The sequence below is a fragment of the Puntigrus tetrazona genome, chromosome 13, assembly GCF_018831695.1.
Source record: "Puntigrus tetrazona isolate hp1 chromosome 13, ASM1883169v1, whole genome shotgun sequence".
NCBI classification, from domain to species: Eukaryota; Metazoa; Chordata; class Actinopteri; order Cypriniformes; family Cyprinidae; genus Puntigrus; species Puntigrus tetrazona.
Genome location: NC_056711.1, coordinates 656441 through 677599, shown reverse-complemented (window position 1 = coordinate 677599; position 21159 = coordinate 656441). Strand labels below are relative to the sequence as shown.

Here is a 21159-nt window from a genome sequence, read left to right as displayed (position 1 = left end):
TAGAACACAAATACATCCATTTTAATTTGAGAAAATACAAAAAGAAACCATGTACAATTTATGTACAAACTTTTTGTACAAGACAGTATGTTTTATCAGCAGGTTATATTTGACAGAGTCAGGTAGATCAGCTCAGCACCATCAATTTCTTCACGTCTGGTAGTCAAATCAGTCATTCTGCTATAAGAAACCCCATTTTCCTGTAATGAATATGCCAATAATTACATGTGTGAATGGATGTTTTGATTATTTATTGAAGTGGAAGAAAAGACAGCAACAAAACAGTAATCCATATGCAAGTTCAGCATGTTAAGACTTAGTTCCCTCCAAGTATTTATTCCGTTACAGTGTATTTTCTTTATACAGTTTCTAAAACTTAAATCTGTCCTTTACAGTAGAATAAAATAGCCAAAATATGACAGTTGTGTATTACATAGCACATCAGTAAGGTTGCTTTATATGTTACTTTAATTAAAACACTCTTGAATACATTGACAGGTGAATCCAACTAAACATCATAGTTCTACTCAGCATCTTTCAGTCATTGCTCTTCCCTTTTCTTGACGTTAGACTTCATCATTTTTTTTTTTTTTTTTTTTTTTGCATAGGCACATGTGTCGTATGCACGTTTGAATGCCACTTTTCGCTTTAGTGGGTTTTACGGCGTTCCTCCTTTGGTCTTCCTGCACTGCCTGGCACTTCTCCTGGCATGGAGGCAAGGATGGCTTGGATGTTCTCCATGCCAGTGTTAGATGCCACAATATTCATCCGGCGTTACTGACCAATGACTGACCGATGCTAGTAGATGGATACATTTCATGGCACTGTAGAAACTGTGATATGCGTACACTGTAGTATCTTCACAAGATGCACAAACAAATCGCATGATATTAAAACATTGCACATTTGTTGCAGTGGAGAAGAAAATCTCAGTATCACCTCAAACTGTCATTAGGGCTACGAAAGGTAACGAAAAAAAAAAAAAAGTAAGCCAGCTTTTCTTTGTAGTTTTGTCATCAGGATTGCTACCTGAGTATGTGTTTCGAAAAAGAAAGAAAAGTCTGTAAACAAACAACCGATTTTGACATTTCTAAAGTATATGTGATTGTAACGTTGAAATGCTGATGACAAAATGGAATGTAAAAACCTGATGGTTAATAATCCTCAAAAAGAAAGAGCTAGTTTGCTTTCTGCTTCCTTCAGCGTGCATCTACGCTCTTCTCATCAAATCAAACCTGCTGTCTTGACCGCGCCATCTGCCTTTCTTTGTAACGTAGTTCATTACAGGAAAAGGACCTTACATAGAAGAGACAATAAACAAATTGGACATTTAACCTCAGTGGATTCCTTTTTAGCTCAAAATCTTTTTTTAGGCTAGCAAGTATGTAGACGATCCAATTATACATACAGTTTACTCACGTTTGTATTTTTTTTTTTCTTCATTTATTAAGAAATCTACCTGCTACAAAGTGTAACACCAATGTAATCACAATTCAGAAAATCACTTCAGGACAAAGCCTAATTGTCCAGTAGACAAAACAAAGCGGAGATCCTTTGACTTTAAAAAGTAAACGTGGACGAGAACGGGCAGAATTTATACAACAGATTCTTTATTCTTTTTCTTAATGGATGGATGAATACTAATGTCTCTTGTCTTGCATCTACAATCTATTAGCTCGCTTCTGATCAAATGATGTTTGCGCAAGTACTTCTGCACGCTTTTTTTTTTTCTTCTTCTTTTACCGAGACCTAATTTAGGTCAAACATCGCTCTAACTCATTACAGAAAGAGCAGAGCCCCTCCTCTGAGTTCCTGTCTGTCTGAGGATCAACATCGCTTTACCTGGAATTACAGATAAGTGTCATCAGTCATTCAATATTGGTTTTCATCTCTGTTAGCTTATGAAAATGAAAGCATGTATGCTGTTTTAGTAGTAGAGCTCGAGGTCCTTCAAAGCAGCCCGTGTGAGTATCAAAGAGCACTCCAGATGGCAAGCTGAAATTGTACCTTTTTTTTTGACTCGGGTTCACAGACTTTTTGACGTGTCCCGGTTGATGTTATGTGATATGTTGTGTTGTCAGGGGTAAAACTGAAGAAACTGAACCGCTCTGCAATGTAGCTATTAAGATATCTTTAAGATACATTTAGAAATAAAGTTCTCTGATATGTATAAAAATAAGTACAAAATGATTACGCTCATGGATAAAAAATAAGTATGTACTTATGTATAAATCTGACAGAGCACTTGAAGCAAAGTTCAAAGGTCTGTGAAGCATTTGTATCAATATACGTTCTACTTAAAGGTACAACATAGTCGTGTAGCCTTGATAGAAGTGAGTGACGTTCAGATCCATTCAGACCACAGCAAGAATCATCCACAAGTTACATCTCTGGCTGATAATTGAACATTATGATTGAGCTTTGACTTTAAGGCATCACGGTTGGTCACGGGGAACATCCAAGCACTTTTCCGCCCCCGTGCCAACCCTGTGTCAGGCAGCGACTACACCCAAAGGAGGAACCATCGATGCCCACTTTTCGCAATACGTGGCATTATCAATTTTATGTTTTCTCAGCATTAAAGCTCAATCATTGTTGAATTATCAGCAGGTTACAGCAGTGTTCCATTCAGTCGTATTAATAGCAGAGCCGCAGACGCAGACAAACATGTTATAAGCCTCGATGACCAGCAGTCATGGATGATGGAAAGACATCAACAGAAGTAGTGCATATCCTCAATGTATTGCCAATTCCGAAGAGCTACGTTGGGGACAGCCATTTGCATTTAGTACAGCAAACATTTCCACGTGTATAAACGGTCTGCAGGGATGGAAATGGGCATCCTTTCCTGAGCCACACTTTCGGGTTACTTCAGGCAGCCTTCGGGCACACACCATGCACGAATACAGTCACGCAAGCACTCGTTTCCCTGAACAAAACCATTCAGTTAACAGCCTCAGCCTGTGACGTCAGCCCCAAACTCAGAGGAGAAAGCTCTGACTCTTTTGTGAGCAGTGCTCCAGTTTTTACGCGGTAGTGCAAAACGAAACGGACGACGGATACGCAACTCAATCGGCGGGGCTGATCTTTGGGTAGTGTTTGGATGAAGTGAACGACGGTGACCCTCATCCTCCATTATAGCGCCCTCTGCATGGAGTCAGGTCACGGCAGAGGTGAAATATTGCAGTGAATCACAGGAAGTACTTTTTTTTTTTTTTTTTTCGTCTTCTTTTGTTTGCCTGTTAACATAATTTCAAAAAGTGCTAGGGGCTGTACAATCCTTACTTGATTGTCATTATGTACATCACTATGTATACATATATAAAAGTATGGAAGTAACATTAAAGGTATACACATAGGAAGTCCCTTCCAGTTCTCGATCGCTTGAAACCTTCGATTCGAACAGGGGAAGAACAATGTGTCGCCATCATCACAGTCATGGTTTCACGATTAGCGCTCGTCTTTTACAGCAGGATGACCCAAGTCCCTCCGTGATGGTAAAGGCTGGGGATTCGTTCAGCATTCATCTTCGACTTCTCGGATAGGTGGAATCAGACTGCTAGTGGATTTGTACTGATTGACTTGGTTGGCCATGTGAGTGCTCATGGGCTTGATTTGAATGTTCCTCGGGTATGCGTTTTCTGCTTCATCTGTAAACCATCTCTTTTCTGTGAGACAGCCGGGCGAGAGAGAAGCAGAAGACGAGAAACACAGCGTTAATTTCAGATCTTTAAAGCGGGATCATGCATCTCTACAAAGAAAAAAAAAAGGAGGAGAATCCCACGCTCTCTTTCTCTCTCTATGCAGTACATGAACTTGAATTCACATTCAGAAAGACACAGGGTGAAACACACATTGTTGGACCTATTACTGATTTCATGAGGCAGCAAAATGTACGGTATGTAAAAGCATTTACAGCCATATTGTAGCCAAATAGGAATGACTGTATCATGCTGAGTATTTGAGCACGTTATCGCACGATCAGGACTCTGAAAATCAGGCGTTTAATTTGGAAACGTGAGCACTTAAGCCAGGCGTAAGGCCGGCATCCTTCCCCATCACGTTTGCTTTCTCCTAGGCGGTGTCATTTTCCGGGACTCCAACATTTCCAACTATTCCTCCAACTTGAAATGTGCTGCACACCTTGGAGTGTCAGGCTGCGACGAGCCGCGGGGAGAGAGTGTCACGGCGCAGTCGTTTGATGTAAGTGGAGCTGTGCCTGAGGTGGTGCAAGGAGTCAGCCACCTCGCTCCGTTCCCCTGAGTTTACTACTGATGCTGGCACTTACATTGCCCCGAGACATCCTCTGGCTCTGCAAGGGTTAAAAGAGCCAATTTCAGCAGCACAGGGACTCTCATCATGGCTCCCCTCTCTCACACGGATATTTGAGGTGAATTTGGGCTGAGAGCGGAACGTGAAACCACTTTCGCCTGGTTTGAGTGGGCAACTTTTAACGGACCGAATCTACGTTTTTGCATTAATGCAGCCGTAAGCCATGAGAGGTCATAAAAATACAGTAATTTTACTTAAATTAAAGGATGTTTTTAGGCACAACGCAAAGTGACGATTATGAGAAAAGCCACCGATGCATATCACACAATGATATTGACACAAGTGGCAGTTTCCCGTCTGTTTAAATTTAATAGAAAATATTAGGTAAAAAAGTTACTTTTTTTATTTGATAGAATTATTGAATAAAATGCATGTTTGTGCGATGCAGTTACCTTTAACATAGTAAAAATAATTATATTAAATATGCTATTTTATTACATTTCAGATCATTTTATAGAATTTGTCAAAGTGGAAATAAGGTGTTTGGAAAATAATGGTTGAATTATTAAATACATTTTGATAAATCTACATGTTGGAACAATGTGCAGACACACTGACCTCTCACACAATGCAGTTTGTCTTAGAGAAAGAAAGAAAAAAAAATAACCTAATGAGAGGTAAATGAACAAGAGGAGGGGGACTACTGAAAGAGAGATCACTGGAACCTATCAGATGGACGGAGGTAGATGATAGTCAACCGCATGCAATGCTGGGATGGTCCTGAGCATGACAAGAGTTAGGCAGTAGCAGCAGCCATTTGCTTTCGGTTAGAAAGCAAAGGTGAAAAGTAGGCATGATTTCCTTGGAAATTAAAATCAAAATCCCCTCTCATAACAGTGCTCCACAAAGGACAAAGTTATGATTAAAAGATCCCACAACAGGTGCTGTATCATGCAGAATCATTAACTTGCATACCTGGGCCCATTCTATTCATCCTTGTTGCACTTTAGAAAAAAAAGTGGTCTATGTAAGTTTTACAGCGTTTAAGGCAAGTAACAGGTCTCAAACAGAACTGACATCATATCCCTACATTTTTAGTCTGGTTATATGTTGTGAATTAAAAATCGTAACCGTCTTTATTTTAAAATAATAGGAAATGATTCTTATGCAACTAAGTAGTAAAAACGTTACTAATGCAAATTCAGGACTTAAGCTATTTACCTCATTTAATATTAAATGTTGTGATGGATCTGACAATTTCATCCAATTGTAAAACTCTTGAAAAGGACACAATGTGCGTCGCAAATGTGGAAAAATAAATCACGTTAACTAATATAACCTCTAAGGTGGTGGTGGGGGGTATCTTACAAACTCTAAACTTGAATTAACTTTTAGGCACGCATTGTAAAAGGCACTGAAATGCAAGGTTTTACAACATCCCATGATGCTTTGCAGTTAGCGCGTCATTCTGGTGAGAGAAGTCTCAAAACTGTATATGTAGATGATAAAAGTTTCAAAGCTGGAAATATCCATACTTAAATTATACAAAGTTTCTATACACACAATAGGGGTTTCTGCACCTGCAAGGCATGTAGGGATGATGAGAAACCATTTATGCTATGATAATGTCTCTTAACCCTACCTGGAACATTAAAAAATAAAATAAAATCACTAGAGCGTAACTAAAAATAAGCCACTAACACAGACTAAAAACATGATGATGCAATTTGCAGTTCTCACACACAGACATAACAATGATTGGACAAACAGGAAGGCAAGAAATGGATTAATGCTTTTTCCTCACTCTTATATGTGGATTAGAGACCAAAAATTGATACATTACCCATACAACAAATGCTGATAGAAAAAAATGTGCCTCCTTATCTGGAACATTATCTAATAAATATTAATTAAAGAGTTCTAGAAGTCCGAATGGGACCTGCGCATTTTATAATATCATTAATCTTTCATACAAAAAGCTCACATGTTGATTGTGTTTGTACAGATGCAGCAGCAATATGCAGACATGGTCCTAGTTACGGTGCGCTGGCGATGAGGCAATGATCAAATGGTCAGAGTTGTGTGTGTGGTCAAGGCAAGGGCCACATGCACAGAACAATGAAGCGAGTTCACAAACAGAACATGGAACGCTGGGTACAAACACACACAGAGCATCCTTTCTGTACAAAGTGTGCTAAAAACCACAGAATTGAACAAACGCACACACACACACACACACACACGCTCGCTCACTCTGCTGGGTTAAAGAGAAATGAAAGCCAGCTTACTTCTGTTTGTCACGGGCTTCACGGGCTTTGCTGCTGCGGTTCTGTCGGTTTGTGGCGGGGATGGAGTGAACAGACGAGCTCTTCTTGCTGGATGAATGAGAGGAATGGGAGGAATGGGACAGGCTCGCTCGGGACTGGCCCGCGTTGTGGTCAAACTGCATCAGACAGAAGATCAGGTCCGTGGGCACCAGCTCAAACTCATAAGGCGGGTTTGTGATGACATATCTGCACACATGGAAAAAGGACACGCATGTCCGAGGACCCCGTGTAAATAATACATTTGACTTGTTTTTGAGGTTTCGTTTTGCACAGGTTTAAGATTCAGGTATAACGTTTCTGTACCACTTATAATTTAACCACACAAACTTGGATGGGAGAAAGTTTTCTCAGTGCCAGTAACTTCTAACACTGTTAATGATCCTTCAAATGTGCCACACAATCCTGATCCTTGCAACAAAAAGACATGGCTGTGTTTTAGGTTTTGGATTAAATAAGGCAAACTAAAATGAATACACTTTTTTTTTTAAGCTTTATGAAGAGACAACGTCTAAAAGGCTGCAAAAAACAGCAAACTAGTGTGGAATATTTTTTAAAAATATAAAAAGGATTAAAAATATATTTAAATATATTGTAAAAGTATTTATTCCTGTGATGCCAAGCTGAATTTTCAGCAGCCTTCACAAATCATGCTGATTTGCTGCTTAAAAATATTTTAGTGGAAAGTACTCTATTTCACAAAGAATCTTGAGAAAAAAAAAAATTTTTTTAAAAGCTCACCTTTTTGTGCACTGGCTTGGTACACTTATATGTGCATCTCGTAATCTATAGATTCCAAAGCACAGCATGTTGTACGTTTTTAATGCTTTACAAAATAAGTCTCCGTAGCAACCACCATCCTGCAAAAGAACAAACAATAGTGCTTTAATTGTTCATTCATAACATATAAACCAATATAAGAGTGCAAGAGCTGATGACGTTTGCCTCATTCACTGCATCTGTATACTAATGTCTACACTTCTATAATGAAGCATATAGCATTGTTTAAGATGCAGGCAGTGCTTGGTAGTAACTATGTACACGGAATCTGGATTACATAATCAGATTTGAAAAAAAATTTATACTTTATATAAAATCAGATTACACCTACCTTTTATGGATTACAGTACATTTTAATCACACAATAGCAATTGCATAATTTATTGCTTCATCCCATCCTTTTTTTTTTCTTTCTAAAGGAATCTACTTCTTATTTCTACTAGACCTACTAATATTTCAAACCAAGAATACTCTTGCCATGTAATGTTAAATTCTCATATAATTAATGTAATGTAGGGATTCCAAAGCTTTTGACAGTTTTTCTGATTTCATAGACTTTGCCCATTATGAACATACATTTAAATTTTTTTCTTTCACAAAACAAAAATTATACTGATATTTATTGTTTTTTTTTGCATGAGTGCGTGTGGCATGGGCAATCATCAATATTAGCACACAATAACCGCATTCAGGTCTGTGTGATAAATAAGTTGCTCAAAAGTAATCAAAAAGTACACACACAAGGTGTCACTAACTGCAATTTACTTCATGTAATTTGTAATCGGTAACAAAATCTACTCGGCACTAGATACAAAAATACCATGAAAGATTTAAGCCAGTGTTATTTTTTTTACCCACAGACTTTGCGTGTTCAGCTCGTTCACTTTGCATTAGCGGACAGGGGAGGCATCGGACAGGGAACGAACCCTGTTGGGGAAAGTGCCAAAACGTGTCAGCTCCTCTTAACCGTCCACTTACCCCCAAGTCTGCGAAGGGCCCATCGTAGAGGGCCAGCTGGGCGACCCGACACCTGTCCCTGTTAGCCAGCGTCTGCGGCGTGCTGTAGCCACCTCTCAGCGCGTTCTCCTCAGCCAGCAGGGCCTCCAGCTCCGGAGTGGCGCCTCCCGTGACCAGCGTCCGGATCAGGGTGAGGATATTATCATTGAAGTATGTCTGCCAAGATAAAGGAGAGGATCCGGACGTGAGTGCCATTAGAGTCACAACTCAAGACAGTCAGGATTTTGGAGCTGTCCCGAGCACTGTTATCTAGACCCTGATCTGTCTCTTCTCATTTCCCTCCCTGGGAAGGGAAGAGACACAGGAATGCAATTACGCCAGCTGTTGTTGTTGTTGTTGTCGTCGTCTCCTCCCCACGCACGTTCATTTTGGTAACACCAGCCACGCTTAACAGGGGAGCGTTTTGCACACGAGGACATTTTAATTATCATTATTGTAGCTAATTGTAGATTACATACAATGAAGAATAGATCTCATAACACAACAAGCAGGGACATTTATCTTGTACAGTGAAAAGTCTGAGACCACAAAGTTTGTTAAACATTTAAACATATCATCATTCAAGGAAACGCACATTCAAACTGTTTAAGTAAAACACGATAAGCAATGTTGTCCTGTATTCGTTAACATGGTCAGTGTCACAATTTAAATAGTAACCTACGCTTCATTTATACAATACCATAAGGTCTGGGTCTTTTTAATGTATACTATTTTTTTTTTTTTTTTTTTTTTAATGCAATTTATTCCTTTGATGACAAAGCTGCATTTTTGTGTCACATGATCTTTCATAAATCACTCTAAAATGCTGATATACTGCGCAAAAATGCACACGCACACAACAGGAACCTCTGGTTGTATTATAAATGCATTTGCAGTCAGATTTGATCAATTTAATATATAATAATAGTATTAATTTCTTTTTAAAAATATATGTTGCTGCGCCTAAACTCTTTAACTGTAGTGTATTTCAAATCTTAAAACTTAATCTTAATTCCAAGTTCCGATCACATTCTGCATCCTTGACTTTAAAAGTGTTTCCTGACTCGTAGACCTCGCTGTATCTTGTCCATCAAATGTTCTTCGGTGTCACTGATGATAAAGTTGTCAAATGATTAACGTATAAAAATAAAAGATTCCACTAAGATCACAAGGTCGTTCGTGTGAGCACTAGAGGGCTGTGTCGCCGCGAGCTCACGCTAGAGTGACACCTCTCCGGGCCCCTGACAGCAGCATTCAGCCGAATGATGGATGAGAGCTGTCTATTAGCAGGCTTCACCTTTGTCCACAGTGAAATGCACTTGAAGGCTGCTTTGTTCTAGCTTCACTCAAAGTGAAAGGTACTGGAATTAAGCCATCATATGGATAAGGGGATAGCAGCAGTGGTCGTAGGTGGTGAGGGGGAATAAGAGGAGAGAACAGAGGGGGGGAAAAAAAGGTATCTTTCCTAATCTACCCAAGATGGCATTGTTAGGAGATTAGGACCCCATAGCAGCCCACCTTTGCATGTCAAGGCATGCCATTAAAGAAAACTTGAGCACTTACCTTGTTAAAAGATCTAATAAGACTCTTGAAAGTTCATTTCATGACACATTATATGAGGAGTCTTGGCAACAACTTTCCTTTTGATGTCACCGCCGCTGACAGTGCTGTCTGATCAATGTGGCATTTCATTTACCAGCCTCTGCCTACTGGTAACGCCTGAGCCCTACATCTAAAGCACTGCACAGCCGGAGGATGTCTCTTTCCTATACATTATTTCAGAGGATTAGCAGTGAGACATGCCTTCATGTAATTCTATATGACATGCCATGATGGGAGAGAAATGACTGTGCACCTTTTGACAGGTTGCTTTGTTCACCAAATCACTGGCTGCTTTTGAATACCAACGGAAAGATCATCTGAAGCCTAGCAGATAATATGAAGGATCCTTCCCACAATGAAAGGATCTGAATCGACTTATTCTGCAGGGATAATTTCTTTAAACAGATTAACACACATAAATCCGTTAAAGGAATTCAAATCAGTAAATAGGTGTCAACGTGGCAGCTGTTTAGCCACTAACTCACCGCACTCATCAGGGAGTCCAACACGCTGACGGCGAACGCGGTACCGCAGGCAAACGGCTGGGTCAGATACAGCTCCGTATCTGGGTCGTCATCGTCGTCTTGGTCCAAAAACTGAACGTTGGAGTCATTCACTGCAGCACAGAGAGAGGAGGTTTACGAGCGGGCAAAACGACTGTGCAGAAGAGTCAATCAATGTCCTTCAAAGGGTGAGGTGGAGTTTCTCACCGACCAGCAATAAACGGGTTAATGAAGTCAAATTAACAATGAGCAAGGAGAAAAAAAGAAAAAAAAATACTGCATGCACGTCAGTGGGCATGCATTCTGGAGATTAATACAGGTTGAAATAGTGATTTCTGCACAATGCAGTACCCAAAGAATGGTGGATCTAACTTGAATTTGAGCAACTTGGAAGGAATAGTTTACATAACAATGAAATCTCTGTTTCTGAGAGAAGTTGTGATGTCTGATGTGTAAATGGATGCTGTTTGGAGCCAGATGTTTTCAATGAATGCCTTCGCAAAAATGATCTGAATAGTTTTGTTTATAAATCGAACTGATCTTGATTACTGACTAAATCATTCAATCACAGCGGTAACCGTAACAGATCATTAAAGGGGAAGATCATCAGTAAATAAAGACTAAGATTTTTCTTTGTTTGTTTCTCATACAGCTATTGTACGACTTCAAAAGACGTGGGATATGGTATACAAGTATTATGACCTACTTTTATTAAGCTTTTGGAGCTTTTTTAAACTTGAAAGCCTCGATCCCCATTCATCGTAATTGCATGGAGATGAGTGACTAGCATAATTCTTTGAAATTTCTCTTTTTGTGTTGTACCAAAGAAAGCTCTACGTATCTGGAACAACACAAAGATCTATGAATGATGACAGAATTTTTATTTTTGGGTAAACTATTACTTGAAGTGATTTGCAATTGTCAAAAAAGTCAAGTTACACAGCACGCTTGTAAAAAATGTAGGTCCACTTACATAAAAGAACCCGTTTTAAAACATTGGTATCTTTGGTTGGACAGCAGCAGCAGTCAGATTGCTTTGAGGCTATTGTGTATGGTCTCAGCGGCCAATGTATAGAGACAATGCCCTGAAATCCCGCTCGGTTTGAACACAGCCTCACACAATCTTTGTTTCACCCCCTTTCAAAATCTATGCTTCAGAGATTAGGGCCAGCACCAAAATAAATAAATAAAAATAAACAGCTTAAAGCAAGGTTTGATCTGTTTTTTTTTTTTTTTTTCTAATTTGATTTCTTCCCAGACTTCCTGTGAGCTAAGGAAGAGAAATGTCAGTCTTTCAGACAGGCCGTTGATGAAAAGGAGCCCGGGCCAGAGAATTGAACTGCAGGGAGATGCTATGGAAACAGCCACAAGGACAGACTCGCATGATCAAAGGCCTAGTGATGCTCTGAGAAAGAAAGAAAAAAAAATCCTTAAAAAAAGGCCAAAAACAAGACAGTCAATTTCAACCAGAACTAAGGATAAAAATGTGTTCAAAGTGATGCCATGGGAGCAGGCCTCAGCTGCAGCGAGAGAAATCAAGACAAGCCGATGAAGGAGGCAGTGCATCAGAGTAGCGGAGGACAAAGGCGCAGCTTACCCAGTTCTGTTATCATTTGTATGTTGGTTCCACTGTTTTTTTCCTGACTGAATGAAACCAAAGGCAGTAGTTTGCCAGGCTTAGCTAATGATGATAAAACAGTGTTGAGGGGAGACAGTTATTGAAACAAGTTCAAAGCCAGAGAAAGAGAAAGCATAAACGAGAGTATCATGTCAAGAGTGGGATTAGAAATCTAAAGGTACAGTGTCAGGATGAAGCGCCTCTGTGAGAACTCCATGGAACAGTTTGGCCATGTTTGTTCATGATAACGGGGATGTCGTGCAGGCTTCGGTATCTACCGCACTGCAAATAGGGGAAAGATTACTATGAGCCATTTAGAAGAGAAAGCGAATCGCTCTCTACGTGTTTTTCAACATGTTTCTGGTGTAATCGCACGTATTCCAACACTAAAACTGCAGGCCTGATTTACCAAGCGCTCCGTTGACGGTCAATGATTCGCTCGTGTCGAGAATCTGACGATAAAGTTGTTGTTTCAAAAAGTAGCGGTGAATTACGTTAGGTTGCATTTTACGCTACCTTTAGGCTAAACATTTTTCAATCTGTGCAAAGAACTTCTAGTTGATTACAGCAAAAAAATTAAGTTTGATCCACTGAACAGATGACGGTATGCTGTGTGACAAGAATATGAGAAAGAAATGGATGAAAAAAGAAAAGAAAAGACTTTAGGTGATGCAGCAATAAACAGTTGCAGCTGAAGAGTGATCAACCCATGTGGGTTTTTTTTAGTTTTAGTTTCTAGTTTTCTTTTATGGATGACTGCCAAAGTATTTTTTATGAAAAATTTAATGATGACAAAAATATGTTTTTTTTTTTACTTAATTACCACAATTTTATACATTAAAAAATATAAATATATACACTACAGTTCAAATTTTTGGGGTCAATATTTGTTAATGCAGTCTCATGTTCACCAAGGCTGAATTTATTAAAACAACTGTTTTCCATTTTAATGTATTTTAATATTAATTTGATGTTCGAGAAATATTTCTTATCAATGCTGAAAACAGTTCCAAAATAATTTATTTTAACTAAACTTTTTACTAAAATGTACAGTCATTTATAATTAATTCTAAATGCATACATTTCTTTAAAAAAAGTGCCCCCGCACTTCTGAACAGTAGTTTATATCAACAGTTTAAATTAATTAAATTTTATGAGTGATTTATGTTTGCAGTGTATTCCTTTACTTACTAAGGCTGGGCATTATTATTATTATTTTTACATTATTTTATAAAAATATTTTAGATATAGTTTCCTGTCAGCGATTAATATTCACAGGAAAACAAAATTTAAGAAACAACCAATTTACATCACTATAAACGATAAACTCATGCTAAATAAATTTTTCGAGAATACAATTCTCAAGAGCATTATTAGCTTGAATATCCAGCTTTTACTCCTTGAGGTACAGAAGGACATTGCCAAGTGGCTGGAAATATCCTCTCAACTCAAAGTCAAAGTCTCACTTTTAAATTAGTCAATGTCAAGTATTAGTTAATGTCTTTAATGACGGATGATATGGAGAGCTTTCATGTAAGATTACACTGATTGTTCTAGAGTTGCTCTTCTTTTTCTTTTTCGAGTATTTATTTCACCTCTACCAATATGCCAGAAACCTTTAGTAAATCAGGCCCCTTGTGTACAAGATGTAGGACTTTGCAACCCCCTCGGGAAGGAGGACGTCTGGATCTCGTGTTAAGAGGAGAGAAGTACATACGTGTTTTGCATGAAGTTTTAAGCGCCTGTGAGGCCCTTTCTCTTTCGCAGCCTTTCTGGCGTACCACGCTGTAATTGGGTCAGTGGAGAGTTGGAGCGACCGGTCTCTGGTGCTTTAGTGCCCTCTGAGATCTAAAACTTTCATGAGTCCCCCCACCATGGGAATAGTGCCACCCTCATTGTTATTTATAAATGGATCCATTTTGCTACTACATGCTTTTTTTTCCCCCACTCTCTTCCTATAATGCACTGGAAGAGACCTAGACTTAAAGGCACAACTGATAAAGACGCGACATTGACCAAGTCTGTGAAATATTCAGGTGTGCCATGACACACATCACAGACACACACTTCATAAGGAACACATCAGCGTGACTTGATACGGGAGTTTAGATTCTAATCACACTTGACTTTGACATGTAAGCAGTATGAGTGCAGTTTGCGTCTCACCGAGTTCAGTTATGATCGGGATGTTTGATCCCGTGGTGATGGATGCCTGCCGCACCAAGCCGTGCACTGGACTATTATCTGGAGATGATCTATCCATCCCTGGAGGTGTGAAACCTGCAAGAGAAAGCGGAAGGAGACTGTCACATTTTACTCTGCTTTTTGGATTCAAAGCTTGCAATGGTGACCAAACCAGCAGCGTAACAGTCAGGCCATGCAAATAAGATTTTCTCGGTGTAATGTGTAAAGTACTGAACATACAGTGGAGTTTGTGGGGGCAGGATACGAGCGGACTGTCATGCCGGTCTAAAACAGTGAAACACAGATCCTCCGCTTTTAAGGGTCAGCTCAGGCATATTTAGCATTTGCTGCCTTCCATCAACTAGCAGGTATAAATTTTATATGCTGTTCATTTTGTTACCATAAAACTGGTGAAGTGGATCCTGAAAACCTTTTATGTGAAATGCCATGAAATACAAGCAGGAGTGACAAGAGTATGAATTCACATGACTTGACACTTTTGCATTTCCTCAAGCTGACAAGTAAACACTTTAAATCAGTAATGCTATATGCATAATGCATTGGCCCTGTTTTGACATCCATCGACTGGAGAAAAATGCAAGCGTATAGTTTTTACAGTGACAAACATAATGCGGGGAAAAGATTCAGGTCACAAAGTTTTCAAAGGGCTGCAGGATTCTGAACAGGGGTTGTCCTTCTTCTCAATGGGGAAGTTCAATAGACTAGCTCTCTCTGTAGCTCTAAACAAAAGAATACACAACACAGAGAGACTAAGACTGTTTTAAATGTGCAGAGAATAATGCCGTCTCCTGTTGTGTGAATTGTGAAGATATCAGATATGCAATGACAGTTAGAGTCAACCATCTGGCACACTGAAAAGCATTTTAGCATCAGCTGATAAATAAGAGCAATTGGATACCATTAAACAAGAGCAATGTTGCTGTTGATTGTAATGTTTGTCTCTCTCTCTCTCTCTCTCTCTCTCTCTCTCTCTCTCTCTCTCAATTCAGTATTGGTATTTTACACTGTAAAGCTTCTGAAGAATATTTTAAATACAGATTATTAGATTAGAAAACGAACAAAATGTAAATAAATGTTAAGGCTATTATTTCAAGCATTACACTTGGGTCTCGTGCAACTGTGTATTTATTGTTGCACATCAATCCCACTCCATAAAGTTGTACACCCTTCAAACAGACATACACACAAACCTTAAAGTCACGCTCTAAATTCTGCCATGTGTAGTAGTTTTCAACGGTAATGCATTATGTAGCTTGGACTTTGTGTACTTTATTCAAAAACCCCTTAAAGCACTTCTAGTGTAGCACATTCTCCTGGCAAAAGGCTAGCTGATTTATTCAATAACACCTTCTGCACAAGTTTAACTAGCCTCACTGAAACGACAAGGTGCTGAGGGCAAGAATATTTACCAAGATGATGCGGTATGATGTAATTTGTTACACCTCTATCTCATAAAGATTTCAATACCATCATTTTTTTAAATACATTTCTTACATGGATTCGTCCGCCTTAAAGAAAATTAAATTATGATGTGTAATCATGTAACGTTAATAAGTATAATAGTTATAAATAACTGAATGTCTGCCCAGTTGGAACTACAATCTGGAAGAAAAACTAATGATTTGTTATTTCTATTGGTGCAAATGTTTACTTGGGAATAATCGGAGAACAGGAAAACTGTTTATTGCGGGATAAAATATGTTCTAATATGCTCAGTGTTAATGAAATAAATCTTTATTACGCACCATTGCTCTGCAGTTGATCATGCCAGATGTTGAGTTAAATTAATTGAGAGCGTAGTAATGACCAGGCCCGCATGGAATCCGTGCAGAGATTTCCACAAAGCTAGAAATGCCCATCAGTACCAAATTTCTACACATCCCCCGCCTCACGAGCAATTTTATTTAATACTTTGGCTAATTTGATTATGTGTTTAGTCACCAATAAGGGTGTAGTGCTCTCACGTAATACACTTTACAATGTTTAAATCCACAGAACTCCCCAAACTCAGGACAGACATTGCAGGCAGATTCCTTCTAGGCTTGATAATAACATGTTCTTCAACAGTATGATTAAAAACTATAATCATCCAACACAGAGGGATGCGCTCTTCCCAACACCACTACACATCGTTCAGCATAAGCCTTTGGGACAATTATCTAAAAGCTGTCATTCTGAAGCTTTAAATCCATCATTCTGTGCAAAAAGTGGATACTCAATAATGGTTGAAATGTTAATTGTTGTGGGCCAGCTTGTGCGGTGTGTGTAATTTACGTAATGAAGAGCAGCTGAGAAAGTGAAGCTGCTGATTTGTACAGTCTGTTTAATGATGATGAATCCTGATGGGCACACGAGGGTTACATGTTTATCTGAATGCATAAACAATCTGTTCGAGTCAATTTGTCGGCAAACAAATCTGCCGCGGTCCAGCAATTGGAGGCAAATACGCAATCTGCACAAAAAGGTTTTTGTTTTTTTTTTCCTCTCTCAGAGCTTTGATTACGGGGGAAGGATATAATACACACTTGCTTAGAATTGCATGCATGTACTAATAATAAACATGCATATGCATGAAATGAAAAATACAAGAGGCACTTATTTAATGTACGCAGGAAGTTTCTAGTTATTGCGTTTCCGGATGCACAAATGTATGTTGTATTCCTTGTTGTATTAAACCATTAATTGGACCTTGTTGTCTTTGAAAGCACACAGTAAATGATTGGTTTCACAGTCTAAAGCTCTTGAGGAGTAGTCTCTATGCGCCAAAGTATTCTTGGCCACTCCTTACCTTGGGAATTAGCCTGCAAGACCCCAATGCTGTCATCAAACTGCATAGATTTGATGTTAAGAGTCGCCAAGATGCATTCCTTGTCCTGCAGTGAAGCATCGTCGATATTGTTCTGATTGGCTGACAGGATAACGCACATGTCACAGAGGTTGATGTTGACGGCCCTTAAATCAGCTCGACTTAATGGCGTACCCTTCAGCGGAGAGAGAGAGATGGGAAGGAGGAAGAAAGGGGAAAACAAATTAAAGATGCCGCAGAGCTCAGGGAAATTAGTTAACAAGTATTTACTTTTCTAAAGGCAGTGACATTCAGCTGATCTAACTATGTGCTGAGGGAAGAAGAGATGTAGTCTAATCTAAAAGGCTAGCCTTTGCTGACGGCGGCTTTGTTTTTCATACACAGTGGAGCTAATGCTAACAAGCACTGCAGCAAGAAGCAAAGATTCACACGACGGCCAGGAGAAACCAGAACATCAACACTCGAGAGCAAATTGAAGGGGCACTTTTCAATGCAAAAAGCTGGTAATGAGTCGGATGAGCTGATAACAATTTACACATGACCACTTTTGTCCAAATGTAAAAACTCCATGCTCATTTTCAATGCGTGTACTCACAGGTAAGATGGAGACTTTAGGGAAGTTGTGAAGGGTTTCCCACTCTCTTCTCAAATAATCTAATGAGCCCACAAACACGATGGGCTTTAGCTCGTGGTAATGGAAGTTGCTTGCTCTCAAAGGCATCACCAAGTTTCGAAGCCCCACTAAAGCTGACGTGACATCTCCAAATATACAGACTACTACATGCCCACTTAAAACCGTCATGGAGGCCTCGCTGCGTGTCTGTGGTGAAAAAGCCAAAAACAAATAACAGTTACAATCTCATCAGCAAGAATACAATAAGAGCTTCATCTACTGTCATCCATACAAAAACAACACGAGGAGTTTAAAATGCAAAAATTGTAAATGCTGTATTTTAACTGACTGAAATGTAATCACATAATAGTAATTACGTTTGAATAACACCATATGGAAGTGTGAGGAAAATGCACATTAAACAACAATAATAATTAGAAAGAGAGAGAAAACAAAATCATTGAAGAAAACGGCAGCAGCATTTATGCGTGTTCAAGAACATTATCATCTAGCATCGTCAACAGCGTCTAAGTGAGTAAAATACATCTGTTTAGGATACTCAAAATTCAATTCATTTAGTAAAAGCAAATACTCCCAAAATAATTTCATATTCTTATTATATTCTTGACCTTAAAATATTGACTTTCAGTTCGTTGTGCCCAAGGCAAATAACACATAACATGAACAAAAAGTTTAGTGATGTTTCTCCTACTTTTATTATAGGGGGAAAAAAACAATATTCAAAATTGAATTCGTATTCTAAAAATCCATTCTAATAACAAAATGCAAATTCTGAAATTTTCCTTTAGAAACATGTAACATTTAAAAATTTCTACTATACTGTGTGTGTGTGTTAAATTTATATAAACACACACACACATATTTATGTATCATAAATGCAAGCTTTAATACATGATTCAGTATCACATTTTTGTCATGATACTGATGTTCAAATTCATTGTGTTTTTTACGTTGCGTTTACATTTTGTAATCATTTCTAAATGTTATTAGTGTGGTATGTTTTTTAGTTGTTGATCTGATTATTTTTTTAGGGTGATGCTGTAAGAACAGTGCATTAAAGATGGAACTTAACCTGAAAATTTTGTAAAGCACTTTTAAGAAACATTCAAATTGGCAATAACACTAGAGTTTTGAAGATACCTACCAGAATGACCTTCTCGATATCTTTGGACGGACACCAGTGAAACATTCCGGTAGAGTCGTATCTTTTCACATTAGCATCCATGTTCTCAATCTGCTCATTTCCTGGAATGAGTAGAGGGTCGTGTCTGAAATAGAGCACAAGTAGGAAAAAAAATGTGTAAGAACATGTACGCGCGCCCTTATTTGCAAATGCAGGTTAGTAAAAAAAAAAAAAAAAAAAAAAAAGACAGTGGGAATTTATCTTCTGGACTTAATTGTGACATTTGTCAAAGGACAAACTTTCAGCACATCTCACCAGACGTCTATTGACAATAAATAAGCAGTAAACAGGCCTGTGCTGACATGGCTTGTCATTGTCAGATTGAATTTGTGCATTGGACTCCATCATAACGGCAGCTCTCTCCGAGCTGCCAAGAATGCGGAGTCATCAAAGCGTCCGCGCCGGTGACAGCACTGGAGTGGAAGAGATGGAGCCGGAGCACTTCAGTGACTGAGTGGCACCAGAATGGAACGCCAATTACCGGCTTTTACTCCTGACGTGATGCGTCCAACGGTAAAAGCTTTAACAGAGCCGCACTTTAAATATTTTAGGAATTTGCCCAATCACATTTTGCTCCCCCAAACTGAAGGCCATTAATGTTTCAGCAGCGTGTCACGTCCAAACAGGCTAACCTATATCAGCGCGTCCTGCAGAAGCTGATCTGGGGGGCATGTTGACCGTGAAGGAAGTTCCAGCACTCGGGCACAGCTCGCATTCAACCCCCTTGAAAGCTTTCTAAACAGCTTGGTAGCAGAACTATACGACTGAAAACCTGAATACACAAGCTAAATGTGCGGCCATGTTCATTTGATGTGTGGTCTAGGGATGTTTGGCATGAATAGCAATGCAAAAAATTGGGGAATGGCATTTTGAGCTTGTTATTGTTGCATTCTCTGCCTGAAATACAGATTTCTTGGTAGTATTCAACATGGACATATCTGCACATTTAACATACTGCAAAAAAAAAAAAAAAAAAAACTATATAAACCCTATATATCTATATATACCTATATCTCTAATATCAACAGTTACTATTTTATTATTACTTCAAAGAACTCTAATTATTGCAAATGCAATGTTTCAGAGTTTTTTTTTTACATTCTTAAAACAAATATATATATATATATATATATATATATATATATATATATATATATATATATAACATATTGTCATATTGTCTAAGAATTGCCCAGTAACTGTAAATTTGTACAATAAAAACTGTGATATTTAAAACTTATTTTTAAAAAATTTTTTGTGAACACTGTAAATGCTGTGTTGTTGTTTTTAAAAAGAAGCATCCCCACAAATAATAGCATAACATTTTTTTTTTAAATTGCCATTAAAACTGAACAACTACAGGTACAAAATACAGTGAATATACCGGTAAAAAAAAAAAAAAAAGCATGACTAACTTGGTCTGTTGAACCAGTTCTTGAGTCATGTGCTATGTGTGTATTTTATTTTAAGGTATGTTTTAATATGTCTCCCCCAGTGACTCTTGAATTGATGCTCCACTATTTCTGATGACATTTTTTAAAAGAAACCACAGAACTCTTGTAAATGCAAAAAAACTGTCAACTAAAACCCACCGTGCAGCACGTTACCAGGCCTGAGACAGGCCGAAAGGCTGCCTTTGAGGAAATGGCCTCAGGGCAGACAACAAAGGCCCATCTCTGAGACGTGGCTGCAGGGGAACATGCTCTCTCTCTCTCTCTGAGCTGCTCGACTCAGCTCTAGCTGATAATATCATCCACACATTAACAACCATTTACAAAAGATTTCTGCAAACTATAAACTAGAAAGCCTATTTTTTTTTTTTTTTTTGTCTGATTGTGTGTGTGTGTGTGGGTGTATGTGTATGTATATTATATATATAATACATAAAACCGCTCAAGGAAGGTGGAGAAACTGTACAAAATTTTGTACAAAAATCTGAAGCTTAAGTATAAAAGATGTTAAATAAATTACAGGATTTATCAACAAAAGCTATTAATTCATCAACATCAGGGTATATTATTTTATCTTATGCATGTGATGTAATTTAACTGACATAAAACCGTGCCTTGTTCTGTAATACCCTGTAATTAACACAGCACTAAATGAGGTTGGTAAATTGCATTAGCCCCTTGTTAATCACACTAATAATGAATGATGGGACCTCTGCTTCACCTTCCATGTTTAAAATAACTGCACTGACATCTGAAGCCAAATTCCAAATTCATATACTGCATAC

General features: G+C 38.5%; 1 protein-coding gene across 2 annotated transcripts in view; it reads right to left on the bottom strand.

The window, feature by feature from the left end:
* The window catches only part of LOC122356634 (calcium-activated potassium channel subunit alpha-1), a 113781-nt gene continuing 92622 nt past the window's right edge, over positions 1-21159 (bottom strand). For both annotated transcript variants that reach the window (XM_043255569.1, XM_043255570.1), the window contains 11 exons: positions 18885-19008; positions 17702-17926; positions 17089-17281; positions 14262-14375; positions 12075-12158; positions 10460-10590; positions 8355-8549; positions 7338-7456; positions 6561-6785; positions 5248-5276; positions 1-3668 (listed from right to left, as the gene is read on the bottom strand). In XM_043255569.1, the coding sequence (XP_043111504.1) occupies positions 3517-3668; positions 5248-5276; positions 6561-6785; positions 7338-7456; positions 8355-8549; positions 10460-10590; positions 12075-12158; positions 14262-14375; positions 17089-17281; positions 17702-17926; positions 18885-19008 (1591 nt within the window). In that variant the 3' untranslated portion in view covers positions 1-3516. The remainder of the gene's footprint in view (positions 3669-5247; positions 5277-6560; positions 6786-7337; positions 7457-8354; positions 8550-10459; positions 10591-12074; positions 12159-14261; positions 14376-17088; positions 17282-17701; positions 17927-18884; positions 19009-21159) is intronic.